Below are 17418 nucleotides of genomic sequence, written 5' to 3'. Positions count from 1 at the left end.
TTGGAGAAGGTGCATCCCGGGGAGCCTCCTCCGCCTGCTTTTGGTCCGAGCCGGGATAGAGGAAAACCCCGGACCATGGTACTGTGCCGTCTGCCGAAATCGAATTCACCATCGCTCGGTTTCGGTGAGGTGTAACCGGTGCATGGAATGGGTGCACTTCCGGAATTGCTCCGGCCTAACATCGCTGCGGGAGTATAGTCAAACTGACTTCGTGGCAGGATGCTGTGCCAATGACAGCAGCAGTGGGCCATCTGATTATATGACCCCACCGACTTCTCCCGCACAACAATATTCTCCGCCGCAGCATCTTACACCGAATATTGTTGTACCAGTTCCGGAGAGTGCATCATTTTTGCAATTTAATTGCAACGGGCTCCGTGGTAAGATTAGTGAGATCGTAGACTTTATGAATCGGAAAAGGATAAGGGTCGCGGCGATCCAGGAAACAAAGCTGAATCCCACCTGCAGCCTACGACATTGTGATGGGTACAATGTCCTACGGAAGGATCGCACAAGAAATGGAGGTGGTGGCCTGGCTTTCATATTACACCGTTCCGTGCAGTATAGACCTATCACGCTTGTGCTAGACACTAATGACCCGTACATGGAATGTATGGGGGTAGCAGTTAAGTGTGGGGCTGCCGAGATAGAGCTATACAATGTGTACATACCGCCGGTTGGTAGCTGTGCTCCTGGTTATAGCCCAAACATTGAGTGGTTGTTGAGCGGGCATAACCGATTGGTTCTAGGAGATTTTAATGCCCACCATGAACTTTGGCATTCTCTCCTGGGTAATGACCAGAGGGGCATAGCTTTGGCAGAGCAGATAGACGACTCCACATTTTGCACGGTGAACGAAGAGGCCCCCACGAGAATTATGGGTGACTGCAGCAGTTCGCCAGATTTATCGTTAGCATCGCCTGGTCTGATAAATGACGTCTCCTGGCAACCCGTCATTTCATTGGGTTCGGACCACCTCCCCATAATTCTCACCATCAACCGACCCTCCGATTTCATAACCTCTGAACGCCGGACGTTTATTAATCAAAAGAAAGCCAACTGGGAAGGCTTCAGAGAATACACCGATCGCCGCTTCAGTGAGCTCCCGTCCCCCTCACAGGTTCATGTTGCCCAGAGGGAGTTCCGGGACATCATCAACGCAGCAGCCGCTCGCTTCATACCCGCTGGTCGAATTGCCCAGGTGAGGCCCAACTTCCCAGCCGAAGCGGCGGGACTCGCAGACGAGCGTGATGAACGCCGTCGTGCTAACCCTGCTGATCCTAGAATCAGAGAACTAAATCTAGAGATTAGTAAGATAGTCTACGAGCACAAGCGGAACACTTGGTTAGAGCACCTGAAGCAATGTAACTTAGGAACAGGAACTGGTAAATTGTGGTCAACAGTTAGAGCCCTCTCGAACCCCTCCACAAGGGATGATGGGATTTCAGTCACATTTGGCGACGTGACTGTGACTGATCCGAAGAGGTGCGCCAAATACTTCAACCGACAGTTTGTCGAGCATCCCGAGAGTGATAGAGCGAAAAGGAGAGCCACCCGTCGTGTACGTGGTCTCCGAGCCGATGACACACCACAATTTACTGCAGCCGAAGTTACCAATGTCATCAACAGCGCGAAACCATCTAAGGCGCTGGGCCCTGACGGAATTTCAATGCTAATGCTGAAGCATCTGGGAATACTGGGAGTTGAGTACCTGACCAGACTCCTCAATTTGTCTTTGGAATCACACATTATACCCGATGTCTGGAAAATGGGAAGGGTGATTCCACTACTGAAACCGGGCAAAGATTCGAGCAAAGGTGAATCGTACAGACCGATATCCCTTCTTTCGCCAGTAGCCAAGACACTTGAGGCATTACTCCTCCCCAGCCTTGTGGAGAATTTTCCAGCTGCCCACCATCAACATGGATTCCGTAAGGTACATAGTACGACAACAGCCTTACATGCCATTTCGACACATATTAATAAGGGACTTAACCAGCCCAGGCCGTGTCACAGGACGGTCCTCGTGGCGCTTGACCTATCGAAAGCATTCGATACGGTCAACCATGCCACATTATTTGAGGACATCGAGAATACGTCCCTACCGGCAGGAGCGAAGCGTTGGGTGCTGAATTATATGTGTGGACGCCAGTCGTACGTGGAATTCAGGGACAGAAAGTCAAGACCGCGTAGAGTTAAACAGGGAGTTCCCCAAGGTGGGGTGATTTCTCCGGCACTGTTTAACCTCTACATGTCCTCGATTCCACCCCCTCCTGACGGCGTCGAGATTGTATCATATGCGGATGACTGTACAATCTTGGCATCTGGGCCCAATGTTGATGACATTTGCGATCGGTTGAACGTCTACATAGCTAATCTTACCAGTTATTTCACTGCGAGAAACTTGAGGATATCCCCCACCAAATCCTCAGCCACACTATTTACTACATGGACGGCAGAAGTGCGCAGGCAGTTGAATATCAGAGTCGATGGAGTAATAATTCCGACCACAAATTACCCCAAGATTCTTGGGGTCACATTCGACAGCCTTTTTAGGTCATCTGCCCATGCCACTGCAATTTGTAATAAGCTCCGTGGTAGAAACAAGGTCCTCAAGTCACTAGCCGGCAGTACTTGGGGTGCGGACAAAGAAACCTTGCTAACTACTTATAAGGCAATTGGCCGGTCAGTGGTAAACTATGCAGCGCCAGTGTGGACACCGCAGACCAGTGATACGCAGTGGAATAACATACAAACCTGCCAGAACGCTGCTCTTAGAACTGCGACTGGGTGTCTCCGCAGCACACCCCTGGATCACCTTTATGTGGAGACAAAGATCATCCCTGTGCGAAGACACAACTACATGTTGTCAAAGCAGTATCTCCTGGGTTGTTATCGCAGTAATCATCCAAACCACCATCTTATGGATACACAACCACCACCCAGGAACGTAAGGGTCGATATACATAATCTAGAGCGCGAGATCCAGCGCTATAAAAGAGAGCCTCTAGATCAAGCAGCGTACCAGGCAGGTTTGAACAGGATTCATGAGGATACTGTAGCTGAAGCGGTGAGAAGCTACAAGGTTAATCCTGTTCTTGGAGTCCGACCACCGCCCATAGCACCGGAGGAAAGAGACCTCCCACGGCAGACTAGGGTAGTTTTGGCCCAATTAAGATCAGGCAAGTGCAGCCGCCTCAATTCCTACTTATCGGTGATTGATAGCAGCGTAGCTGACGTTTGTCCAATTTGCAACCAAGGGCCACACGACACGCGTCATCTTTTCTCTTGCCCAGCCAAACCAACCCGACTTACCACCAGATCACTCTGGACACACCCCATCTTAGTCGCAGAGTTCCTTGATCTGCCAACAAGCTGATGTACCAAGCGTATAACATGAAATGGATGAGATCACAATAAACTGTTACAACAACAACAACCACCCTTTTTTTATTGTAGGTCCCACGGGACCTCATCACGCCGGAATCGCTTCCGGTGTTATCACATACACAAGGGTTAAACTGAAAAATACGGACTAAATGCATGAACGACATCTATTGGTTTATATTTTAATGTATCTTTGGTGTTTGAGTGTTTGAACGTATTTCCCGATTGGCAACGTAAAACACAATATCTCTCAAACTATATTTATTTTGACATTTAGCTCTCTATACAATTTGACAGTCCTTTACTTTTGACGTGACAACTGGCGTGGCTTCGATTTCCCATAGTTTTGCAAATTTTTATTGATTAGCGGCAAATTTTAGAGGAAAATTGCTGTAACTATGGCTAAAAAGAAAAATGAGGAGTCAAACAATGAACAGGACTTTGAAGAGGAGCCTAATTTTGATGATCCAGAGGGTTTTGTAGACGATGTTTCGGACGAAGGTATGTCAGCAAAAAAATCGAACATAACCTCTAAAATACAATAAAGTGTGCTGACTGGTTTTGTATATTATTTTGCAGAATTGTTGGCTGACAAACTGGCGCAGCGCCCATCTGAGGCTGATGGCGTTGAAAATGTAGTTGTCGTTGACAATATTCCCGTTGTCGATTTGAATAAGTTGGAAAAATTGAAGGGTGTTATCAACAAAACCTTCTCCAATTACGGTGAAATTGTAAACTCCATTTTCCCTATTAATGATGATGGCAAAACGAAAGGATATGCCTTTATGGAGTTTAAGAAATCATCGCAGGCTGAGGAGGCTGTCAAAAATTTGAACAACCATCGTCTGGATAAGCAGCATACATTCATTGTTAATTTATTTACTGATTTCCAAAAGTACGATAATATCCCTGAGAAATGGGAACCACCAACGCCCCAACCCTTCAAAATGCAAAATGATTTATACAGTTTCTTATTGGATCCTGATGCATATGATCAGTATTGTGTGGCTGCTGAGATATCGCCAAACAGTGTTCAAGTTGGATTTTGGCAAAACACTCTACCTGAACCTACTGATTTGGAAACCCGTGAGAGTTTTACCGATACATTTGTGAAATGGTCGCCTTTGGGTACATATTGTGTGACCTTCCACAAACCTGGTGTTGCAATTTGGGGTGGCAGCAAATTTACACGCATACAACGTTTCCCACATCCCGGAACACAATTTGTTGAATTTTCTCCCTGCGAAAATTATTTGGTTACTTATGGACCTACACCAACTGGACAAAAGGTGGTAATTTGGGACATACGATCTGGAGTAGAGAAGCGTTCATTCGTAGCAGATGGTATTTCTATGTTTTCCATGTTCCGTTGGTCGCATGATGATAAATATGTGGCCCGTTTGGGCGAAAGTTCCATCCACATCTACGAGTCGCCATCATTCTACCTTATCGACAAAAAATCCATAAAAGTTCCTGGCATTCGTGGTTTCTCCTGGTCACCCACAGATAATGTTATTGCTTATTGGGTGGAGGAACAAAACCAAATTCCCGCTCGTGTTACCCTTCTTGAAATTCCCAAGAAACGTGAAATTCGTAATAAGAATCTTTTTAATGTAGCCGACTGTAAATTGCATTGGCAAAAATCTGGTGACTATTTGTGTGTCAAAGTTGATCGTTACTCGAAATTGAAAAAAGACAAAAAGGATGCTGATGTCAAATTCTTGGGCATGTTTTACAATTTTGAAATTTTCCATATGCGTGAGAAGGAGATACCAGTCGATTCTGTCGAAATTCGAGAATTGATATTAGCGTTTGCTTGGGAGCCTGTTGGCAATAAATTTGCTATTATCCATGGTGAAACGAATAATTCTAACGTCAGTTTCTACGAAGTTAATAATGGTGTTAAACCAACGCTGGTGAAAAAACTTGAAAAGAAATCTTGCACTCATCTCTTCTGGTCTCCGCGTGGTCAATTTATTGTTATGGCTAATCTCACAATGGGAACCTTTGAATTTGTAGATACTAATAACAATTTCGTCATCACAGCTTCACCCGACCATTTCCGTGCCTCGGAAGTTGAATGGGACCCTACTGGTCGATATGTGGTAACTGGCGTATCATCTTGGAAAGTAAAGGAAGATACAGGTTTTAACATGTACACCTTCCAAGGTCGCATTATTCGTCGTAGCATACTGAAAAGTTTCGTTCAATTCTTGTGGCGCCCACGTCCACCAACACTTCTCAGCGACGAAGAAATTAAGGACATCAAGAAGAACTTGAAGAAATACTACTATATCTTCGAACAAAAGGATCGCATGCGTATGACTCGTGCATGTAAGGAATTGCTGGAGAAACGTTCACAGTTATGCGAACAGTTTATGGAGTATCGCAATAAGCGTATTGCCGAATGGAAAGAGCAGAAACCACGAAGAATGCAACTTAGAAACCGTAAGTTATACATATACAATCTCCTACCCGCAAGTCATATTCTCTTTATATTGGTCATTTTTAACACGCCTCTTATTTTAAAGTACATATATTAGATTTTCGTTTTGTAACTAACATACATCAGGCAAAATTAGTTCAAATTAGATTTGCTTGCTCCTGGGTTAAATATTTAAAAGATTTCCCTTGGGAACCACCGTGATTCAATGTCGACAATGTATACGCGAATCAAAATTAATATTTTATTAACAAAAAGGATTTCCCCGGCAAAAGTACTTTTGAACAGACCAAACATACCGTATTATATTTGTTATAAAGCCATTTGGATAAGTTTACCAAACCCGTTTGAGGGAATTTTATTCAGAAAGCTATTATAATTTGTATGATTGTAATAGTGAAACTTATTATAAATGTAGACTGACAGTCGCCTAAAATTTGTCCACATTTGGGAGATGACCACTTATGATAGGTTAATTTTAATATTATAATATAACAAACGTCTCATAAAAGTTGTCCACTTCTAAGAGTAGTGAGAATTATCTACTATGCTAACGCATAGTTGTTAGTAATCCAGAAACAAACAAAATTTCTGATTTAATCACGAAATTAATTTATCCAATTATTTTTTTAATTGAAATGCCTTCAATCACGAAAATGATAGCATCAACCACAGTTTTAATTGGGAATAAAAAAATATTTGATTAAAAATTTAATTAATTTCATCAGAAAATTTCAATTAATTTTTTATTGATTCAATTAAAAATGTAATTGATGTCGATTGCAAAACTCATTTTCTTAACTGACTTTGTGTTTTTATTATGATCATTGTATCACTTAATTTTTTAATTAAAAATGTAAAAAATGCAATCATTTTTATAACTGGCTTAGTTTCCCGAGTTTGATTAAAAAGTTAACTGTGTCAATAAATTTTTTAATTAAAAATTTGCAATTATTGATTTAATTGTCTTACCCCCATTTTCAGGAAGCTCCGTTGGTGCTACGTTAGCCAACGAACTTTTAACCCGTACTTTGGCCATGTCTGTCATCATGTCTATATATTCCATATGCCAGTTAGGAACTTAACTGCTAATTTTTCAGTTAAAGTTAACCGGAGAGAAGATATTTCGATTTATTTTCTGTTAACTGGAAGATAAAGTCTAACTTAGATACATGAAAATGACCGTTAAAGTTTCTAGTTTGAGTAAAAAGTTATTGTATTAATTATTTTTTAATTGAAAAAGTTTTCAGGTTCAATTAACTTTTTAATTGAAACCATTTTGGTGATATTATTTCCGTACATTTATTTCGAGTTAAAAAAAAATCGAGTTACAGATAATCGAGTGTAGTTTTTCCGTAGAACTTACTTTCATGAACATTTGTGTGTATTAGGGATTTTTGTTTTGATTATAACATTAATTTAATCAATAAATGGCTTAGTTGAATATTTTTGTAATTAAATTACATTTTTATTTAAAAATTATTGGTAGTATATTGAGGCAAGATGGATATTTTTATAATAGTTGTTTTTGTTGTTGTAGAAACTTAGAGAAGCTAATGTGATAAACCTTAAATTCATGTTGACCTTGCTCTCGCTTCAAAGCAGCCGATTTTGTTGGAAACCTTTATTGTTGTTCTGATTGTTAGGTTAGGTTGAATATAAAGGTTTCCCGGTCCATGTAGGTTTCTTCTGGAAACTCCAGGTCTTTAACCAATTCCCTTTTGCCCATATGACGGACTCCATATTTATTCATTTAGTTATTTATATTAGTAACAAAAGCCTTCAAGGCCGTAACACTAAAGCCTTTAGACCATAAAAATAAATCTTAAAAATAAAAATAAGTTACTAAAAATAAGAAACGCTAGGTATTCCTACTCTCCCAGCAAAAAATATTTCAGCAGTAAAATTTAGTTGCGCTTTTTGGTATACAATAAAGTAGGCAATGCATCCACACTGCATGTATCGGCGGCAATAACGTAAACGAGTAATCAAACTAGTTAAGATCATTCATTTACGTTATTGCAACCAATTCATGCAGTATAGATGCGCGAAAGGTAGTGCTGTTTTCCTTCATACCAATAACAATTTTGCTCACATCTGAGCAATATTTCTATTAAAATGAGCAATTATATCAGCGCTATATAGAAGCTGCTTTAAATCGGGACATCGCTCACAAAAATCAGCGCTGATTCGGTTGTTTTGTAAGCAGTTGGTACTAGAGGTGTGCGCGTGACACGAAATTCTCGTGACACGCGTGATTCACGTGTGAATCACGTGAGTCGTGAACAAAGTCCAAAGCACGTCTCGTGAATGTGCGTGAATGGTACTAAAATAAATATGTCGTGAGTGAGTGTGCGTGAGAAATAAAATCGGTTCGTGAATGTGCGTGAATAAAATTTCTACAAAATCACGCTCACGAAAAAAATCAAGATTTAATTCATACTCGTATTTTAACTGTAATTAATTTGGCTCTCGAACTATAGTCTATTTTTGAAGTTTGTTACCTTTGCAGATTTTTGTTTGGAGAATGTCGTGAGGTTCGTGAATTTGCCGTGAATCACGAGAATCGTGCGTGAACGTGAGTCTTTAAAAGTAGTTCGTGCGTGAGCGTGCGTGAGTACAGGTTATCATTTCGTGAATGTGCGTGAGTGGGATTGGCTACAACACGTATCGTGCGTGAGCGTGCGTGAATAAACATTTTGTTTCGTGAATGTGCGTGAGTGTGAGTGAAATTTCAGTCACGCGCACACCTCTAGTTGGTACTGCCTCTCTCCCTTACAATCCTGCTGAAATAGTGCTCCATGTTTTGCTGGGCTCGGTCCCTCAACCACTATTACACATAAAAGAAAATTACCATGAATAATATTAGTTAATATTAGCCCAGATCAGCAACAAGTCTATTATGCCACAGAACAAATACTTATGTAGAGAAAAAAAGGAATAACTATAAAAGTAGGCGGAGAAAAACGCTAATAATATTAGTCTTGAGAACAGTAAACTAACAATTTTGACCGAAAGGGTTATTAGTGTGGGATCGTTGATCAACGGGTATTGGATTCCATATAAGAGCAACGACAAATTATCTTTCAAATGTGAAATTCACAATCCTACCTATAATGATTTGCATATTGGAACTAAACATATCACGTACAAGGTCTGGAACTACTATTTTATATCTTTGTAAAAGAAATTGAAACTTTTGAAAGATAACTTAGCGTGTATAGATATGATCAAAGGTAGTGGTGAACTTTTCACTTAACCCTGGAAAAGGTATCCTTATTTTTTGTGTACTAACGTCATCCTTCGTCACTGTGACTACCAAATGATAACCAGTTGAGTTTATTTTCTTATTCAATTTGTTTTTAATTAGTATAAAACAAAAATTCATGGAATGGTTGAATTAGTACAATTTAAGTTTATCATTTCCAAATCGTCAAAAACGCATTTTACATCGAAAATAAAATTGCGCGTCGTCATTTTGACGAAGGATGACTGTCTAGGGTTAATATTGTCCGGTTCTGTGTTTAGCTCAATGATAAGGGTCGTCCTTTTTATAGCCGAATCCACATTGCGGTACAATCAGTTAGAGAAGCTTTGAAACACACGGAAATATAACCAGCATTACTGAGAGGGGACTACAGCTGACCATTGCTAACCATTACACGATGGCGTTTCCCGACGTACCTGTCATGATTCCTACAGCCCTTCTTACTGTCGTATTACATTCCTTTAGTATTGGGCCGTTACATAAGTTCGTAGAGCTTTTTTACAAAGATGCATCCATGGTCCAAGATAGTCAAAATTTTTGAGTGCAACCAATTGAGTGGAGGTAACGAGGCACTGATCTTCATTTTCGGATTGTTGGCGACTATCTTTCTTCTGATGGTTTTGATCGAATTCCGCTTCGAAGCATTTGATATGTTCCGAGCGGTTTAGGCAGTTTTAGACCTCGATGAAAAGCAGCTGTCGCTATAATGTCATGGTGGTAGTATAAGGGGAATAATGTTCAGTAAAAAACTACACCTGCAGATATTATGTACTGTATCAACTTTTGTTACGACCCAAAGAACTATTCCTTGGACAATTTTTTTTTGATTCTTCAACCCCCATCATTGATAAAAATAAACTATAAAATTGTATTATTTTGATGAAATTATAATTTTAATTATCATTCTCTTTGCAGATTTCGATACAGACAGTTTGGATACTGAAGAAGTTGATGAAGAAATTATTGAATTTTTGGTCAAAGAAGAAGTCACTGTTCTCGAGTAGTTCGTTTATATACATAACGAATTAATTTTTTTAAATAATATAAAAACACCAACATAAGAACGATCTTGCTAGTTAAGGGTAATTTATAGATTACTTTTAACAAAAACTGCACAAACGGCAAGTATCGTTCTACAGAAAGAAATCAGGAGTATAAAATCCGTACGACTCCAACACAAAAACAGTGTATTTGTCATCCATTGAAAGTCTACAATATTGTGTATATGAAAAATAATTGCAATCGTCATTAGCTAAAACATAACTAATTAACAATTAATCAAAAATCCATTATTATTATTATACAATAATGTCCTTTCAAAAAACATCTAGAATAAAAATACACTGGACAAGACACAAAAAAAAAAGAACAACTTCCATTCGTATTATGCTTGGTGAAACGTAAGTATAATTAACGAGAAAAGCTAAATACATATATAGGTTGATGTGAATAGATATTAGTTGTCGATAACAATGTGTCTATGCGATAAGACCAAATATTTAATTATTTGAGGTTCATAAAGTAAACACCTGGATACAGCAACATTCAGCTTTCACACACAAACGTTATGACTAAGTGTCAAAGAGTCCATGATATATACGAGTATTAGTATGTTTGTTGTAACAACAGTCAGTATTTATCAACATAACTCGAAAATTGATAAGCAATGCCACTATAACAATGTATGTATGTATATGTATGGAGAGAAAGAACAACGGGTGAAAATGCCACTTTTATTAACCATTCTACATACACACGCTAAACTATCAATCCAGTCGAATGTTTTTATTCAGGCAAAACTTCCAAAAATATAGATTATATTTTTACTATTGATTTGAAGGTAATAAAGTGAGTCAGTTGCATTTTGGCCAGTGTCTTGTACGGTAACAATTATTGCTTGACTTTTATCTATATCACTCTGTGGCGCTATGTTTTCTATCGTTAAAGAGTCCTTTAATCGATTTATACGCTATATAAAATGGTTACATATGCTTTATGAATTAAACACCTACTTATCTATGTGCGAACCGTGGGAAAAAGTGTTCCTAAGTAAGTGTTTTTTCTGTAAATAGCAAGTGGTATATTTTATGTTAATTTTTTGCCATATGTTACATTTTTGAATAATTCCGATCGTCATTTGGATGATTGTGATGACAGTGTGTGTCGATTGAGCGCAATATGTTGCTAATAGGTGTATATGCAAGTGTTTATTATAAATATAAACAAGAAGGAACGATTTAGAAGTCAAGCGTAGCCAATATCATATAGAATTACCTTGTGCTATTTTTTTATGTTATTAACTCATTTTAACCAACCAACTTCTAAGGCCAAATATGGTTACAGGCGTATTAATATAATTACTCAACATTATTATTGTATACGAATTTTGTATGAAAGCTATCAATGTATGGTCCAAGAGGGCTTAATTGATTAAATAAATGTTTGAATTGAATTGAAATCTAGAGAGTATACTTTATTTGGCAAAAAAGGCTTAGAATTACATGCTCTGAATGAATAAATAAAAACCCGTCTCCTAAAAATAGGTGATATATTCAAATCAGAACTGGCTGATATTTTGTTGATTTAAGCGATACCATGTCGCTTAATAAGTGGGCAATATTTGCAGAAATCGGGCAATACGTAAATTCATCAGGAAAATGTATCGAAATTTGATATTTTTATTTATTCATTCAGAGCATGTACTTGTAAGTCACTTTGACCCAATAAAGAATTACAATTGACCACTCTAGGTTTCCACACAATAATCGTATACAATAGTTCATAAGGTTTATAAAAGTAGAAAATATTTAATAAAAATACTAGTAAACAATCCTTTCTACAAAAATTAAAAATGTATAATTAAATAAGATAACCATCATTAGATAAAAAGATAACAAATATTCGAAAACTCCCAATGCAAATATCCACTATTTAATATCGAGTAACTACTCGATTATGACTCGCAAAAGTATTAACTTGTTTCGATAAGTTTTCGTATACAAACAAAAAGTTTTTAATGTGTCAGGAATGTTGTTGCAAAGTCGGGCTTTGCGGGTTTGAATCACGGTTGCCACAGTTTGTAGAATTCTACCAAAAATGGTAGATTTTTTTTACAGTTTGGTAGAATTGTTGATGTTTTGGTAGGTTTTCCAGAATGTTTTCCTCCAACTAAGAGATACTTCACAAATTTTCTATAATAATACCAAACTTTTCATAGGAACAAATATGGTTTCAAAGAGCCAGTTACTCGTGTATTGGCTGAATTTAATAATATCTCCAATCAGGACATTGCAATTTTTAATAAGTTATCTATGTTTGTTAATATACCCAGCAAAATTTGGAAGTTCTTCCAAAGACACAACCTTAAAACCACTTCCAGAAGATGCACTCCCAATGATGTTCTTTATTTTAACTACCCAGGAAGTTATTTTAATTCAATTTTTTATAACTTGTCATTGAGCTTAACATGGAATCGGGCAGCACTCAGTGATAAGAGAGAAGTTCACCACTGTGGTATCACAATGGACTGAATAGTCTAAGTGAGCCTGATACATCGGGCTGCCACATAACCTAACCTAACCTAACCTAACCTAACATCTCTTGTAAGTGTGCAAGAAAATTATAAAAATTGATTTGAAATCTTAAATCTGTAGAAGTAAAATCTGGAAATTTTACATTGAGTTTCAAGCAATTTTCATGATCAGTGCGCCTTCTACACCCTCAAGAAGTGAAGTCGGTCTATATGGAGGCATTACCAAATGGGCCGATAAAAACTTAATCCGATACACGTTTTTGTGAGCCTAAAATACCAGAATATTTACAAATTCAGGCAAATTAGATAAAAACTACGGTTTCTAGAAACCCAAGCAGTTACATCGGGAGATCATTCTTATGGGGGCTATACTAAAATATGGACCGACACTCACCGTTTTCGGCACACCTCTTTATGACCCGAAAATACCTCTAGATTCCCAATTTCAGGCAAATAGGATAAGAACTTCGGATTTTAGAAGCTCAAGAAGTAAAATCGGGAAATCGGTCTATATGGGGGCTATACCAAAATATGGACCGATACTCACCATTTTCGGCACACCTCTTTATGGGCCTAAAATACCTATAGATTTCCAATTTCAGACAAATTGGATAAAAACTACGGTGTCTATAAGCCTAAGACCCCAAATCGGGAGGTCGTTTTATATGGGGACCATACCAAAACTTAGACCGATATAGCCCATCTTCGAACTTGACCTGCCCGCAGACAAAAGACGAGTTTGTGCAAAATTTCAGCACGATTGCTTCATTATTGAAGACTGTAGACAGACGGACATCGTTATATCGTCTTAGAATTTCTCCCTAGTCAAGAATATATATACTTTATATAGTCGGAAATCGATATTTCGATGTGTTACAAACGGAATGACAAACTTATTATACCCCCGTCACCATTCTATGGTGGTGGGTATAAAAAATGCTAAATCCAATCTGAAAAAAATTGTGAATTTTTGAAAATATTTGAGGTCAAACGTTTCCGACAAGCGTTATCCATCCATTAAAATTTTAAAAAATATAAAAATTATTTATTTGACAAAATATCACAGAATTTTTTAATTTACATCCAAAACATTGAATTCGGATCACACCTCCGTCAATTTTGCGCCACTTCCGGATCCAAAAAGAACATTTTCATTACTTTTTTGGCGACGCTTTTTTTGCTGGGTAGTAGATTTAATCTATATCTAATTTTAAGCAGTAGGTAAGAAGTGTTATATTTCCTTAGACTGATGATACCCTACGGGAAATGGATCAACCACAGGACCGGTACAGGAATAGTCCCTGGTGTGTATGAACCAGTCCTAGTTCTGGTCAAGACGTATGGAAGGAGCCGGTCACTTTAACATGGGTTTGCCATTGACGGGATAAATTTACACTTTAGGACACGTCTTGGACTCGTTCCTAAGGACACATCCTGGGAAATTTTAGTAGTAGCACTCCATAGAGAGGTCCTCATGAACCAGTCTCGGACAAACTCTTATGAATCTTTCATTTTGGTTATCCGAACTACACCAAAAATGAAAAACTTTTGAAATACGTTGAACAATTGGTTGTTCTGGTAATTCTACTTCACTAAATGTGTAGATCCAATAAGATTTTTATATCAAGCGGGTATGGAAATCATTAAATTATGAGTATTTAAAAACTGCGACAAACTGGATCACTGGTACCAGTCCTATGATAAGCCCGTCAGTGGCAATTTGCACCAATTTCCTGTAGGGTAACTACAGCTAACATAAGTTTACTGCCAGATAATAGCTTTTCTCATGGCTGATAGAGAAAATTCCAATCTAGACACTTTATTGTTTTATGCTTATAATATAATATTTTCACAATAAGAAAATATTTTAAAACGTGGAATTTCTCAAATTTAAAAAAAAGTCAAATGGTCAAAAAGTCGACTTTGCAAAATAGTCGACATTCGACCATATTACCCTAATAATTCTAAAGACTACGAACATCCATATATAATATCAACGTGGCAAAGCATACCCTCATAGAACACAGACTGCTGTCAATAGCAAACGCTGTTTTGTGGACAAAATTTTCTATAGAAATAAAATTTTGACAAAATTTTCTGTAGAAATAAAATTTCGACAAAATTTTTTATAGAAATAAAATTTTGAAAAAATTTTCTACAGAAATACAATTTTGACGAAATTTCCTATAGATATAAAATGTTGACAAAATTTTCTAGAGATTACAAACATCCATATTTAAGATCAACGTGGCAAATCGTAGCTAGAGTCAAGGCCGTAGCCAGGATTTTAATTCGGGGGGGTTCAACTTTAGAAAAAAATATTCATATAATCTCATGTGTAGAAAATTTTATTTATGCATAGGTATGTATACAATATTTTTATAATATTAAATTGAGCCGACGGGCTTTTTGGGCAGCAAATAAATCAATGACTTCTTCAGTCGGCACATTTATTCGGCGATGAACCGACATTAATGTCAATCCATTGAGTCTACTCTCGCTAGTCGAATTTCTAAGATACGTCTTTAATCTCTTCATTGTTGAAAATGAACGTTCGGATGAGCACGTACACACAAAAAAAATTCACGAAAATTTTTCCAATTAAAATTTTAATTGAGTTTTAAAAAATATTCAATTAAAATTTTAATTGATTTAACAAATTTTTTAATTGAAACAAAAATCAATCACAAAAATAATAGTATCAACTAATTTTTTAATTGGATCAATTAACTTTTTAATTGACCTTCAATTAATTTTTTAATTGATACTATCATTTCTGTGATTGAAGACATTTCAATTAAATTATTGGATCAATTAATTTCGTGATTGAATCAGAAAAAAAATTTTTGTGTGTAGTAACTGCAGGGATGGAAAATGCAGTACGAAAGTACTTTTTTCAATACTTTTTCACCCCGGTCAGTACCGTAGTACCCCCGCGAATGATTTAGTACCTTTTGTGTAGACATTTTTGAGTCAATATCAGATTTATGGTACAATAGCTTCGACAAAATATTTTAATATTTTGAGAAAGTCTTTATCAACCTTATTTGCTAATAATCTTTTACAAATATGACAAAACAGACATGTTCATGTGGGAAGAAAATCTCGATTTTGTAAAAGACATAGTCAAAAACAGGATTTTATTGAACTTCAAGAATGTTTTAGTCGAAAAAAGAATGCGATTCTATATCGATTTTTTATTTCGGTAGAAAATGTTGTCAAAATTTTATTTCTATATAGAATTTTTGCAAAATTTTATTTTTATAGAAAATTTTGTCAAAATTTTATTTCAATTGAAAAGTTTATAAAAATTTTATTTCTATAGGAAAATTTTGCAAAATTTTATTTCTATAGAAAAAATTTTGAAAAAATTTTTTTCTATAGAATTTTTTTGCAAAATTTTATTTCTATAGAAAATTTTTCCAAAATTTTATTTCTATAGAAAATTTTTGCAAAATTTTATTTATATAGAAAATTTTGTCAAAATTTTATTTTCTTTAAAATTCAGTCTCTTGACAATAATCTTCCAGTGAAATTTTTGTTGAGATTTAGTAAAATGTACCTTTCCGCTCAAAAATGATCCCCCTCATCCCCCCCCTGAATACGGCCTTGGCTAGAGTATGACTATAAAATATAGTCGTGGAAGTTGCAAATAACGTACATTATATTGTATTCCAAACTTGCACTGATTCCGTAATGTGAATTTATGGCTTATTATTTTATTCTATAATTTATCTATCTATTAATATTGTTTAAACAATTAATTTTTTTTTTATGTTTCAGATTGTCTATTTGCAGTAACATTGGGTATTGTTCTGTACTCCACCTTTGTATATATACCGCCTTACTTATACACGCTTATAAAATATATAACTCCAGGCGTACCTTTAATATCCGATAGCTTGGTTGTAACAACAGACAACGATTTGTAATAGTTTAAGGAAAAATGTAATAGTAATAGTTTGTGTAAGGATAAACATTTAAAATAAGCTTTTTATGAATAAATAATATGGAATAGGAATACGTGAATTAGTATTGTCATTTATATTCATAATTTTCAATTTCCATTATTTTATTATGTTTAAATACAAGGAATATACAATCAAATTTAGATTTACCGCTGGGAATTTGTAAAAACTTGAGGAAAGTGTATTTATTAAAAATATGAGATAAATTAACATAACAATCATCAGGCCGTTCATGTATCCGCTAGGATACGAAAAGGTTACAGAACCCGTTAATATAGTACTGGACTCGAAAACTAACATTTATAATGGCGTTTGGGACCAAACTTTTTAACCCTAGCTTAGGCACCAATATTTTTCTACATTATCTGCCACTATTTACATATGTAAATATTTTGTTTCCTTTGTTATTTTTAACTTCATAGCCGCTTTTGTATGTTTGTTTTGCATTCTGATATTTGCTACAGAAAAAATATTGTTGTTTTTGAACATTATCTGTTCGACATTATTGAAATCGGCTCAGAGTTAGATATAGCTCCCATATATATATTTCGCCCGATATACACCCATATTACCATAGACGCCAAAGTTTTGCTCCGATCTACGTGAAATTTTGCATAGGGAGTAGAATTAATATTCTTACTATGCATGCGAAATTTGGTTGAAATCGGTACAGGTATGGCCACAGAAGCTTAAATTTTACTCCGATTTACGTGAAATTTTGCACAGGGTGTAGACTTAACATTCTTACTATGCATGCCAAATTTGGTTTAAATCGGTCCAGTTTTTTTTTATTTTGAAGCCTCTTAGTGGCCAATTTATA

The 17418-nt window shown here is 36.5% G+C and overlaps 2 protein-coding genes across 2 annotated transcripts; both read left to right on the top strand.

Annotated features, from left to right (window-relative positions):
- The first annotated feature begins 3677 nt into the window (after positions 1-3677).
- eIF3b (eukaryotic translation initiation factor 3 subunit b) lies at positions 3678-10470 on the top strand. The gene is made up of 3 exons (XM_075308266.1): positions 3678-3888; positions 3967-5835; positions 10014-10470. The coding sequence occupies exons 1-3, from the start codon at positions 3786-3788 to the stop codon at positions 10100-10102; spliced, it is 2061 nt and encodes a 686-aa protein (XP_075164381.1). The 5' UTR covers positions 3678-3785; the 3' UTR covers positions 10103-10470.
- A 472-nt stretch (positions 10471-10942) lies between these two features.
- LOC142236981 (serine palmitoyltransferase small subunit A) lies at positions 10943-16651 on the top strand. The gene is made up of 2 exons (XM_075308267.1): positions 10943-11147; positions 16414-16651. Exons 1-2 carry the CDS (start codon positions 11027-11029, stop codon positions 16560-16562), a joined length of 270 nt encoding a protein of 89 aa, XP_075164382.1. The 5' UTR covers positions 10943-11026; the 3' UTR covers positions 16563-16651.
- The last annotated feature ends 767 nt before the right edge of the window (positions 16652-17418 follow it).

The sequence above is a fragment of the Haematobia irritans genome, chromosome 4 (genome assembly GCF_050003625.1).
Source record: "Haematobia irritans isolate KBUSLIRL chromosome 4, ASM5000362v1, whole genome shotgun sequence".
NCBI lineage: Eukaryota > Metazoa > Arthropoda > Insecta > Diptera > Muscidae > Haematobia > Haematobia irritans.
Note: the sequence above shows the minus strand (reverse complement) of the source record. Positions and strands in the feature narration are given on the sequence as shown.

Bases quoted from the DNA above. Each gene is read 5' to 3' on its own strand.
- eIF3b (XM_075308266.1), top strand. From the start codon at position 3,786: ATGGCTAAAAAGAAAAATGAGGAGTCAAACAATGAACAGGACTTTGAA. The intron at 3,889-3,966 runs GTATGTCAGCAA...ATTATTTTGCAG, and splicing joins AGACGATGTTTCGGACGAAG to AATTGTTGGCTGACAAACTG. The intron at 5,836-10,013 runs GTAAGTTATACA...TTCTCTTTGCAG, and splicing joins AAGAATGCAACTTAGAAACC to ATTTCGATACAGACAGTTTG.
- LOC142236981 (XM_075308267.1), top strand. From the start codon at position 11,027: ATGTTTTCTATCGTTAAAGAGTCCTTTAATCGATTTATACGCTATATA. The intron at 11,148-16,413 runs GTAAGTGTTTTT...TTTATGTTTCAG, and splicing joins GTGGGAAAAAGTGTTCCTAA to ATTGTCTATTTGCAGTAACA.